The sequence below is a fragment of the Natator depressus genome, chromosome 11 (assembly GCF_965152275.1).
Source record: "Natator depressus isolate rNatDep1 chromosome 11, rNatDep2.hap1, whole genome shotgun sequence".
Classification (NCBI taxonomy): domain Eukaryota; kingdom Metazoa; phylum Chordata; order Testudines; family Cheloniidae; genus Natator; species Natator depressus.
In genome coordinates this window covers 61,591,357-61,603,516 of record NC_134244.1, presented here as the reverse complement: position 1 = coordinate 61,603,516, position 12,160 = coordinate 61,591,357, and the positions used below count along the sequence as shown (strand labels likewise).

At 50.2% G+C, this 12,160-nt stretch overlaps 1 protein-coding gene across 5 annotated transcripts in view; it reads right to left on the bottom strand.

Moving 5' to 3' along the window:
* NRP2 (neuropilin 2) overlaps positions 1-11,796 on the bottom strand; it is a 121,578-nt gene extending 109,782 nt beyond the window's left edge. For 2 of the 5 annotated variants that reach the window (XM_074967990.1, XM_074967989.1), the window contains exon 1: positions 11,300-11,795. In XM_074967990.1, the coding sequence (XP_074824091.1) occupies positions 11,300-11,372 (73 nt within the window). In that variant the 5' untranslated portion in view covers positions 11,373-11,795. Of the gene's footprint in view, positions 1-11,299 lie in introns of all 5 variants that reach the window. The other 3 variants (XM_074967991.1, XM_074967992.1, XM_074967988.1) reach the window with 2 other exon arrangements.
* Positions 11,797-12,160: the final 364 nt, after the last annotated feature.

The window sequence follows — 12,160 nt, the reverse complement described above, 5'->3', positions numbered from 1 at the left end:
AGATCTCTGTCTGAGGGCAAAGAGACAGGAGGGGAGGACGAGCGGTTGTTGCTTATTGGCGGTCAGGGCTCCATCCCCTCAAGCTGCATTCTTTATGTACTTTTTTTTAAATGCCATGAACACTGCCCACGCTCCACTCCCTCCTCCCTCACAGGCCCAAAGATCTCTGCTCCTTGGAATTCAGCACAAAGGAGAGATGCCCTAAAGCAGTGTTTCTCAAATGCATCCACCCTGCAGCCATGACAGCCTCCTGGGTGGTGACCGGGAACCCGTCCCTCCCTTCCTATTGCTCCTGGATGCACTGCCCTGCACCACCTCTGGCGACATGTGGGGCACAACGCTGCTGGAGCAAGGTGAATTCTCGACCCACCTTGGTGGCGCTCGGTGGTTAGGCGGCAGGCTCCAGCTGTGGGACTTTGGGAGCCTGGCTGCAGGGCTTTTCTGGCCATGTGGCCTCAGCTTTGGGCTCCAGCCCCTGGCTCTGGATGCTGGCCCCTGGCTCAGGTCCCAGGCTCCAGCCGTGTGGCAGCAGGAGTCAGCCCTGGGTGCTGACCCCTCTCTCCAGCCACGAGGCAGCAGGCTCCAACCCCCAGCTTCAACTGTGTGGACCCTGGCTCTGACCATGCAGCGGCAGGTGCTGACCCCGGCTCCAGCCATGCAGGCTCCCCACTATTGCTCCAGGCCCTCGCTGTCTCCCCAGCCCCCCCATCCATCCCCCATTTCCGTGGACCTCCGCTGCCTTCCTGGCCCCACAGCCATTCCCCCATCGCCCCTGGTCCCTGCTGCCTCCCCCTCAAACCCCCGATTTAGGGCTTAATTTGTCCTGGGGCTTGTTGAGAAAAAGTGTGCTGTGAAAAGTGACATTAATGAACATACAAATCTCACTTCACAGAATTATTTTTATTATTGAGGCTACAACAAACCCCACATAAATAAATTACAATGATTTAGATGTGTATCCGTGTATATTTATTTGTTTTTCCTAAAGTTAATTATGTATTTTAGGAAAAAATGTCAGTGTGGCAACAAAAAACTTTGTTGTGAGAACCCCTGCCCTAAAGACTCCTTTTCATGCCAGCACGTATCCACTTATAGCTCAGTAACAAAGGGATCCTGCCACTGAGCACCCTCAGCTCCCAGTGATGTGAATGAGAGTTGGGGGTGCTCAGTGCCTCCCAGGATCAGACTCTGAGCACCAATTCAGCAAACCACCCCATTCAGTAAAGCACTTAAGCACGTGCTTAAGTCCTTTGCCTAGGTAGGAAAAACTAGTGTTCTAACACCTTGGTGGATTCATTATTATTAACACCGTCCACAGTGCTTTAGAAGTATCTGTATAGGTTTGTATGGGCTTCCACATCACAGTGCTATCTGAGCCCCTACCATATGATAAGATCCTTGTCCCAGGGAGCTTCCAATCTAGGAACATGAACAGGGATCAAACACCACAAATGTGATATCTCTGATTTAAGCATTGCTTAATGATCTGTCAAGGAAAGACACGCAGCACAGGGGAAAGCTAATAAGGTTAGCTATTTTAGCCCAAAAGTGCAGGTCATATTTAACTGAGGTGTCACATTGGTTTGATTTTCTGTTGTGGGATAAAGTTTCAAAGGCTTCCTGAACAACTTAATAGATACAGATATACACACACATGTAAATGCACTTATTTAGCTATACAGCGCCTTCTGTAAGATGATCACAAAGTAATTAAGCACACGCACAAACTGTTCAGGACTTTATAAAATGGGAAGTTCCCCAGATGCCACCCCATCTCATCTGGGTCCCTACAAGCTGCACTCAGAGTTTAACTAAATTTCATGCTAGAGCCACAGCTAAGCCGATTGTAAGGGCATGTCCGTGATCTGAACTAGGATTTTGTTTTATTCAGAGTGACTTCAGCCTGTCACGAGACAGCCTCATAAAAACTCTGTCTGGGCTTAAGCAAAAAAGAAACGAGCCAATCCATCAGGCTAGGAATGCAGCCGTTTGACCACTTCCTAAGGCAACTGGGAAGGGATACAAAATATTTACTTCCTAGCACTGGACAGCAGTGAACGGTGACCTCCTGGTAACGGATCAAATGGAACTGTTCCCTGTGAACTTTTACAAGGAAAAATCATAGTAATTTTTTTTAAAAGTGACAAATTAAAAGATTTCCAATCTTTGTACCCTTCCTTGCTACCTTAATCCAGGGAGGAACTTGAAATAGAAACCTAATGCTGGGACAACTAGAAACTCTTCCCTGAAAATCACAGGGCCAGAACCTCAGCTGGTGTAAATCAATGCAGCTAGATTGATTTACAGTAGCTGAGGATCTGACCCCTAGCCTTTAAAAACTCTCATTTCATTTTAAAAAAATGTTACTTTGATGAGATTTCACATCATAGCCATTTCACATAATGCCACCTGCACTAACCTCATTATTTGTCATCTGATATCATAAACAAATGCAATTCCAATAGGGCAACTGATCTAATAGTGTTAGTTTATATTTATGTCCACTCTTCTGCAGGCCTTACTGCAAATGCAATTCTGGAACCATTGGTGATAGGTCTGGAATTACAATTCATGGCTACTCCAATAGTCATTGGAGTGGAGGAACAAACAACATTAAAACTTTCAGGTCAACAAGGAACAGCGTCTGTTTCCACTTGCTTTTGTATTATAATTCCGAGCGACTGAAATTGCATAAAAGACTACTACTGTTTCATAGCGATATCTAGGGCCTGCAGAGTGCTTTTCATCTGTAGATCTCAAAGCACTTTGCACACGAGGTATCATAACCTCTGCTGTACAGATGGGGAAACTGAGGCACAGAGTAGTGAAATGACTTGCCCAAGGTCACACCGCAGCACTGGGAGTAGAACTGGGCCACAGAACATAATAAGCAAAATACTGTAATCATCTTCCCCCTGCAAAAAGGTTGGTGTGGGGATGGTGGAAGAAGATTAAGAGGCAATTGACTCCATGAATTAAAGAAGGGACCATGCATTCACCTAGGATACACGTGTAAAGAGCTTTGATCTCTTCTGATGACAGGTGTTATATAAAGCTGAAATTAATATTATTGTTATTACTACAATGCCAAGAAGGAGATTCTGCATCTTACCCCTCCACCACCACCCCCACCTCCATAACACCTTCCAGGATCATGTCTTATTTCCTTCTGTATCCAACGCCTATTGTTGCAATCCCCATCCAGTCAACTACCATTCCCTTCCTCCCCTTCATGGGGCCAGGCTCTCCAAGGAGAAGGATGCTTATGAGAGGTCCTGTTGAAACTACTGAGCAAGTTAAACGGCTTTACACTGAGCATTCGGCACTATGCTGTCCAACATGTGTGTCAGTAGCATGCTAATATGCACCGCCACACTGGACACAATCCCCCTGCTGTCATCTTCCCCCATTCTTCTGGATTAGATAATAGTTCTTTTATGGAGACACAGGAGGAGATGGTATTATTTAAGAGCCTTGCTGGGCAAAAGCTATTTTGTCTTTTTGATGGCTCTCTCAAATGCAGCTACTGCTAAACCTTAATACCAGAGGAGAAGTTATTACACATTCTGGGAAATGCCTTAAATACATTGTTTCCTGCTGAGCAAACATTCAGTGGTCACGGAAAGGAGGAAAGGAAGGGTGGGTGTGGCTTGCAAATGAACATGTTTCTTTACAGCTCTCTCTCCCTCTCCCCACTCTGGAAGAGAGAATTCCAGGGCAGGGCTAGGTTCTGAGGGATCCCTCTAAGAAACACAAGCGAAGTGAAAATGAATGTTATTGGCATGGAAGCCTATTGGCTTATTAGCCCTATCATTTGGAGGTGGCCAGAGAAGGCCAGGTTTTCAAAACCCAAACCAAGTGTGGTTCAGAGCCAGGTTCTGAATCACCAGAGCTCAGGGTGTCTGTATACAAGCTAAAAGAAAAGGAGGACTTGTGGCACCTTAGAGACTAACCAATTTATTTGAGCATAAGCTTTCGTGAGCTACAGCTCACTTCATCGGAGCTGTAGCTCACGAAAGCTTATGCTCAAATAAATTGGTTAGTCTCTAAGGTGCCACAAGTCCTCCTTTTCTTTTTGCGGATACAGACTAACACGGCTGCTACTCTGAAACCTGTACACAAGCTATCACTTTTGTCTTACCTACATAATGGGCAAATCAGAAAAGACCCAAAACAGGGGTGGTTCAAGCTTTGGGTCCTATTTTTCTTGAATCATCAAGTCTGGAGGGGAAAGGGGTAATTCAGATAAAAGGTTCCAGTGCTGTCCACCCTCTTCTATTAATATGTGAGTTCACTTTGCATGCCAGCTAATGCAATCTTCATCACAATCCCTCCTCACGACACTTGGATCACTTCCTCTACATCCCTCTAAGGAAAAGGAACCACTCTAAGAGACCTTTTAAAAAAAAACCTAAAGGCACAAAAGAAAATCCTTTCCCCCAAACAAAATTTGTAGATGAAGTCAAAATGACAGCAGGTCACCTGCAAATTTTTTTTTAAACACCAAGTCTTTGTTTAACAACCAGGATTGGGGCCCAGTCCTACAAGCCCTTAAGTAAGCAGTCCCATTGAATTCAGCTGGACTACTTGTGTGAATAAAGGCTTACTGGGATGAGTCCTTGTTTTGAGGGGAGACGAACAGGCTGAACAATCTGGACCAATTCCTGAAGTCCTCCTTCAGACAAATCTCCCACTGAAGTCAGTTCTTGTGTCTATCACTGCACAGGGATAAAGTATGGAGAACATCTTGGCCCTTTGAGACTTTGATGTGACCTTGACTTCTGGGAGATGACCCTTTGATTCTGACTGTGATTAAAACCATGCCACTGTAGCCCAAACCACTGCAAAACTGTGCTAGCAGCAACCCTGATCTGTGTGGATGCCGCTACCACAGTTTCAGCCAGAGTGTGTGAAGAAGGATTTTGAAAATAACCTAGTTATCCCTTTGTTACAATTAGAAATGGGTCAAAGGGCTCTTGTATGATGAGGGTAAAACTAGAGCTGTTCACGCCTCCCTCTCACTCCCCAGTGTGTACATTCTGTCATCTTTCCCTGCTTTCTGGATTAGAGACCCCAAGCGGGAGATCCTAAGATGTGAGACTTGCCTCTGCGACTTCACATCACAATGGAAGAGAGTTTAGCAGCTTGCAGTTTTCTCTCACACTGCTGCAAATGGCCCCCACCATCCCTGCTAAATGCTTGCTCCAATATTTCAACTTCAGATCGGATCACGGTGTTCAGATATATACGATGTATTTATACAGCACAGCTGGTCTGTCAGAGGTCACATAATTTGGCAGCCATCCCAGCGCTTAAAAATTAATTTTTCCTTATTAATACAACTGGGGGTCCCACAGGATAGGATCCCAGCCTTATCTGAACCTGACAGCTTCCTAAACCCTGTGAAGGATGCTTTCTCCTCTAAGGCTATCCGTGATACAAGGCCACTGTGTCCTGTAACCCAACTGCACTAGATCCGGTTAGGAAGCCAATCCAATGGCCCGTGCAAAGTGACATATTGTTGAAGTGGGGGAAATCCACCTTCTTCAGCACAGCTTCCCAGAACGGAACTAGTTTGCTTTCTGATCTCAGCCCCTTTAGCCTGGCACAATGTACCTAAAGCATAGAGTAAATAATCGGAGGAGGGAAAGCCGGGAGATGGAGATGGAAAGTGTCTCCTAGAGCCCTCTGGGGAAAAGCATGTCTGCCTGCTACAGCAGACGCCACAAACAATGATAATTCTGTGCCAGAAAAAAAGTTAGAAAAACAAATACTCCCTTGACATGGGTTATAGTCCCTCACTGAGCACATACTCATATGTTTTAATGAAGCTCCTGGCAATTGCCGGATTCCTAGTCTAAAAATCCTTTCTCTCCCAGTAAGTTTTCTGTTAACAGCATAACAGGATTTTAAAAGGCAAAGCAATGAGTGTTTGTGTGCCGCCCACGCATGTGTGCATGCAAGTGGGTTGTTGGTTCTGCTAGATTACAGAAGTCATTTCTAAAAATACCAGCTTTTAGGAAAATATTTGAAAGTCTTTACAAGTGAGCATTGCTCAGAGTTGCATAAACATCATCTGAATCACTCTGTTCTTGGGTCACTCAAAACCTTTACTTTCTTATTTGATTGCTTTTGTAACTAGCTGAGGGGAGATGAAAAACACACAGACGTCCAACCATCAGATTTATCTTTCCAGGGTCTCCAACCCACTCCCTACATAGTTATCTTAGTCTTTGCTTTACTACAAACAAATTGGCAGCTGCACTGTTTATCTCTTACAGTAAAAATGACTGCAAGAGGTTTTTTTCTGTGTGGATTATCATATTATTGTCTATTAAAAAATCTCTCCCCTCTCTATTTACATCCCTTGGGGGAACTTAAAGAGGGACTTTCATAATGGGGGTAAGCTTTCAAATACACCAGACTTCCAATATAAATCCATCCACCTCTGACATGTTTTTCTTACCATGTTTGCTAATTACTAAAACTACTTGTATATAAATCAGCGTGTGTGCCCTGTTACAGTTTATTTTCTCTTATTGGATTACACAATGATGTCATATTCCAGTATTTGTGATATCACAACCATTTCCTTGACAACAAAAAGTCTGATGTCAAACAGGATGAGAACTTCATTGCAAATGCAAACAGCACCGGAGGCTGGATTGCGGGGAGGAGGAAGGCACTCACCCAAATATTTTTATTGAACTGCATGGCACTAGGGAATGGTAATGGGATACAGAGCCCTTCACCTCTAGGAACCTGATTCTGTATCTACTCAAGGACATGAGGGCACACAGCACCTAAAAGAATCAGAGTTGTGTGTGTTGCCAATTCAGCTGTTTTCCAACGTCCCTGTAAATTCAAACACCCCTCTGATTTCAATTGTTTCATCGAACAAAGCCGTCCCCCACAATGTCCCCTTTCAGACTTTGACAAAACCCTTTTCCCACAGGTGCCTGCGCTGACATGGGAGAGTAAAGTAGGTGTCGTTCCAGTAACATCGACTGAATCTCCCAGAGAGCGAAGTCTTCCCATTTTGTAATTTGAAGTGCAAGGCTTGTGGGGCAGAGGGTGGGGTGAAGCAGGAGAACTTACAGGCTTGTACCTATGTGTCTCTGTGGCACAATGGGTCAGGGCGTTCAACTGATAAGCTCCCAGGGTGGGAGGGATAGCTCAGTGGTTTGAGTATTGGCCTGCTAAATCCAGGATTGTGAGCTCAATCCTTGAGGGGGGCCCTTTAGGGATCTGGGGCAAAAATTGGGGATTGGTCCTGCTTTGAGCAGGGGGTTGGATTAGATGACCTCCTGAGGTCCCTTCCAACCCTGGTATTCTATGATCCTAACTTGCAGGAGAGGCCTGTGGATTTCTTCACAAGACCTTTTTTAAGAAAAACAACTGTCATTTAGTGCCATCTGGTCCATAATAAAGGCAATAAATGTCTTCTTCAGGAGCATTGTTATGAAACTCCAGGGATAAATCTGGTCTGACAGAGATGTCCAGGAAAGGGATGAACTCAGTCAGGGGCAGACCTCTAAAATCCCCACCAGGGCATCATTTGAGCTTCTTTGTGGCATATATGGTATGAGTTAAATTGAGGTTCTCAAACTGTGGGCTGGGACCCAAAAGTAGGTTGTGACCCCATTTTAATGGGGTCACCAGGGTTGGCTTAGACTTGCTGGGGCCAGGAGCTAAAGCCCAAGCCCAAACACCTGGGACCGAAGCCCAAGTCCTGGGCCATGGGGCTCAGGCTGCAGGCCCTCTGCTTGGGGCTGAAGCCTTCTGGCTTTGGCTTTGACCCCACCACCACCACCAGGGGCAGTGGGGCTCAAGCTTTGGCTTTGGACCCCCCCACCTGGGGTGGTGGGTTTGGGTGGGCTCAGGTTCAGTCCCCTCCCCGCCCCCAGGGTCATGTAGTAATTTTTGTTGTCAGAAGGGGGTCGCGATGCAATGAAGTTTGAGAACCCCGAGCTAGTTAGATGGTCCTATAGTTGGAGGAAGGGGAGCCCTCTAATAGGGAGGGTGTAAGTGTACATTTGCCCTCTAGTAGAGGGTGGGTGTGGTTTTTCCCTCTAATGGCTTGTCCTGAGACGGGGGAAAGAACCTACTACTTATAATCAGCTATGGCTTCCTTTCAGCGGACAAGCCTGTCGTTTTGGAGCTGAAGGGCAGTGTTCTAGTCCCACCGCTGCAAGTGTGTGTGTCAGTACTTGTGCCCGCTCCCTGCACCACATACACTCTTTACACTCAGCCGAGTTCCTAAGTGAACAGATGCCCACATCATCACCCCTGCTAACGGGCAGGCCCTCCAGAAAGGCCAAGGGCTGTGAACTGTGAACTCCCACACACCAGTGTTCTGTCTGGGTCAGGCCAGGGCTGTGAAGGCCGGTGCCTACCTTTCACAAGCACTAAATTCACGGGAAAAAAAGATTCTTAAATAATAGCAAAACAAACCCCAACGGGACTGTTCTCGTCCAATCTCTTTGGGATAAATGATCTAGTTTCCTCTACCAGTGCACTTCCCCTTAAGGGAGCAGGACCTAGTGCACCCACAGACCAGCCACTGCTGTGCTGCCCCCAAACTAGGCTCTGGCTCTTTGGTGCCGGTGAAGAACCGCAGTTCAGCCCAGCTCCGGCCAACGGGAGCTTACTCACAGCTCTGATGTCCCCTATTACCTGACGTTGGTTTTAGGGAGGAATCCGGCCGCTGAAATGAAGCATTAGCCAGAATTTCCTCCTCACCTGGGAAAAGCAGCAACTTCCTCAGGCTCATTTGCAACTAAAATCACCTGTGGCGGAGCGAATTCTCACTCTCTGACACCGGGGGGGGGGGGAGACATATGCAACCCCCCGACGCAGGCAGCCCCTCCAGAGAGCCCGGACCAGAACGGGCTGGTGGCAGGGCGCGGCGGAAGCCGGCAGAGGCTCCCTCCAGTCAATGGGCGTCTCTGGCTGCGCGGTCTCGCCTCCGGCTTGGGCGGGGGAACGGCTCCGCGGCCAGGGCTGGCACGGCCGGCCCCGCCTTTCTCTCTGCTCCACTGGCCCAGGCAGATCGGTGCCGAGGCTGCCAGTGCACACGAGAGCCGCGGCAGCGGCAGCAGCAGGGGGAGGGAGACGCTAGCACTAGGGACCAGAAAGTCCTGCCTCGCTAGAGGAATGGGGACGGGGGGTGCTGCTCCATTGCTAAGCCGTCCCCCCTCCACTCCAACACTTGTCAGTCCCTATAGCCCCCCCGCAGTGCTCTGCACAACCGAGGCGGCATTGGAGAGGCTGGGGGGGGAGGCCGCTTTAGCCGGATCCCCCACCCCTCGGAGCTGGTTTGAGTGTAAACCCCATTACAAGGGTTTCACGTGAAAGTTTCTCCCCTGCTGCCTAGCGCTGGGTCTTTTCCTGCCACGCCGCTGGGCCCGGAGCCGGCAGGGAGAGGTGAAGGAGGGACATGGCAGCAGGCGGACCCTGGGCGCAGGAGGTGTCAGCACCAACAGGTCTACAGGAGGCAGGCGCCCTCCGCTGCGGCCCCGATCCTGCTTCGCGGTGGATTGGCTGGCAGCAGGATCCGGCCCCAGCCGAGGGAGAGGCCCCCGGGCCCGCACGGCTTTCGGTGCACGGCCCCCCGGCCGGGGGAAGGCGCAGAAGGGTCTCCGAGCTGCCCTCGGTGCGTTTGCGTGACGTGCACCGCCCAGGGCGCACTGCACGCTGCCTTTCTGCCCGGCTGAGCCCCGTGACAGCCCAGGGGCAGGGCGGAGCGCTTCGGGGCACCCCGCCGCCCCCCAGCATGCAGCCCGAGCCCGGCTGCAATTCCAAGTCCAAAACCCTGGCACCATTTTTACCTTAGCCGGACTTTGGCACCCCCACAGAAGGTGCCAGGGTGTTTCCGGGCTTCCCAACGCCAGGCACTTGTTCTGAATGAGAGACACCCTTCCTCCTCGGCGCCCGCCCGGGGGGATCCGCAGTGACAGGACCCGCAGGTTGGGGTGGCACGAATGAAATAATGATGTTCACTGACATATAGCGGGGGGGGGAGGTGGTGATGCTAGCTTAGCCTCGGCTCACCCCGCCTCCCGGCTGTTAGCTAGTGGCTTCCAGGAGTTGCACATATTTTAATAACCACGATAAACAGTAGGGCATGTGAGGTTTGTATATTTATTTTTGCGGTGGTCCCTCCCCTCCCTCCCTCCCCGCCTGATCTGTCTTATCAGGGTTTCACTCCCAGCCCAGCGGTTAATGAGCTGGAAAGGGCTCTGTCAGATCTCCGGCGGAGTCATGAAGCCGAGCGGGTTTAGTGTGCCCTTCACCAGGGAGGAGGGATTTCGCCAGCCACACTCCAGTCTCTCCAAGGCTGTTTTGCGCAGCCCAAAATGTATTTACCGATTGTCAGAATTAAACAGTGGATTGGAATTTGATCGGAGTCTCTTCGTTTCCCTTATCTCAACACAGTTTGTCCTCATCCCTCCACTCCTCCCCCCCCCCCCCCATTATTTCTCTCTTTTGGCAACTGCTTAGGACCGAATTCCATCAAGAAAAGTTTCTAACCACTTCAGAGGGCTCCTTAGACCCCTGAGGTCCGCACTGTTTGTTTTCTTAATAAAAATGTATATGGACTAGCTCCTCTTTCCCTGGAAACACAGACACTGAAAGGGGGTGGGGGGAGAGAAGCATCCCCAGTTGCTACAGAGCGGGACATTTTATTAGACAGTAGGCACAAAATGACCTGCTAACAGCCATGTGGGTGGGGTTGGCTTTTGGTTTTTTTTTTTTTTTTGAAACCGCCACCCCGGCTTAAAAACACACAAACTTTGCTTTCCTGCCTTGCCCATTCAAACCTTATTTAATTAGACTTGGTAAATGTATCTCCAACCCAGTGGCTATAAATTATTTATGCCTTTCTGGCTGGGTTGGGGGGGGGGGGAAGGGAACAAAAACCACCAGGGAGATATGTTCTGCTTCAAAACATTAAAAAAAAAAATCTCTCCTGAAAACTGTAATGCAAAGGCTTTGTCGTGTTTGTTTGTTTGTTTTTTAAAAAACCTTTTGATTTATTCCATATGTGACATCTGAACACAGCCAAAGCCTGTCTCCGTGTGAGTGTGTTTCAAAACATAGACACCCAGACCTCACCACGCTGCATCCCGGGAGGGGAAAGTTGTGTTTCCCGCAAGGGGAGAGAGTCCCGGCTCTCGCGAAGCAAACCTGCCGTTGAATTGTGTAACAACGGGAAGAGCGGGCGCCTCCTCGGCAGGCTTTCCAAGGCAAATGAGTAACGCGCGCAGCTGAGGAAATTAACTTTCGTGTGTCTTACCTGCTTCGCCCAGCACTCCGGATCCAGCCAAGCACAGAGCTAAAAATCCCCAAACGAGAGGCAATGTATCCATTTTTAGCGGGGTGGGTGGTCGGGGGGTGGGGGGATGTTTCTCCCCCGCTGGCTTTGCTAGGGGCTTTCCTCGGGAACTGGAAGTCCCGCTGGTCTTCACCCCGCACCTTAGAATTCCCTCGGCAAATGTCTCGGGTTGTCTTTCGCTTCTCCTCCTCCTCCTCCTCCTCCGTGCCTTGGCGTCCTGCCTTGCACAGACCACTCGCAGGAGCAGAAGCCCGGGAACTCCTTCAGTGCCGGCGCGAGGGAAGCCGGCCGCTGCTTCCCCTCCGCCCCCCAAAATCCAGTCTACAAACCGCGCGTGCCTGCAACACGCGTGTGCGCGTGTGTGTGCGCGCGTGTTTGCTCTCCACAGTCCCTCAGCGTGTCATTCCCGTGAAGGTGCCATCACCCCCCACGCTTCCCGAGAGCCCGCGGCAGGAACGACTCGCCGGGGGCATCGCACCGCCCCGGGGCTGGCGGCTCCCGCCGCGGCGTGGCGGTGGCCGGGCGCCGGGCAGGGGCAGAGGCTGGCGGACACGCCGGACGGGATGGTTCACGCGCGGCTGGCCGGGCCGCCGCGAGTCGTGGGCGCGCGTGTCCCCCCCCCTGCACGCGCGGACACACACACGGACACACACACTCCCCTCCGCGTCTCTCTCTGGAGAGGTTCCGGCGCGCAGCGCGGGGAGCCTGCCTGTGCCTCCCTCCCGGCTCCTCGCAGCCTTTTCAGGCCGCCGCGCCCGCATGTCAGAGCGGGGAGGCAGAGCTATCCGATTACACGCTCGCCCAGGGCCCGCCCCTTCTGGG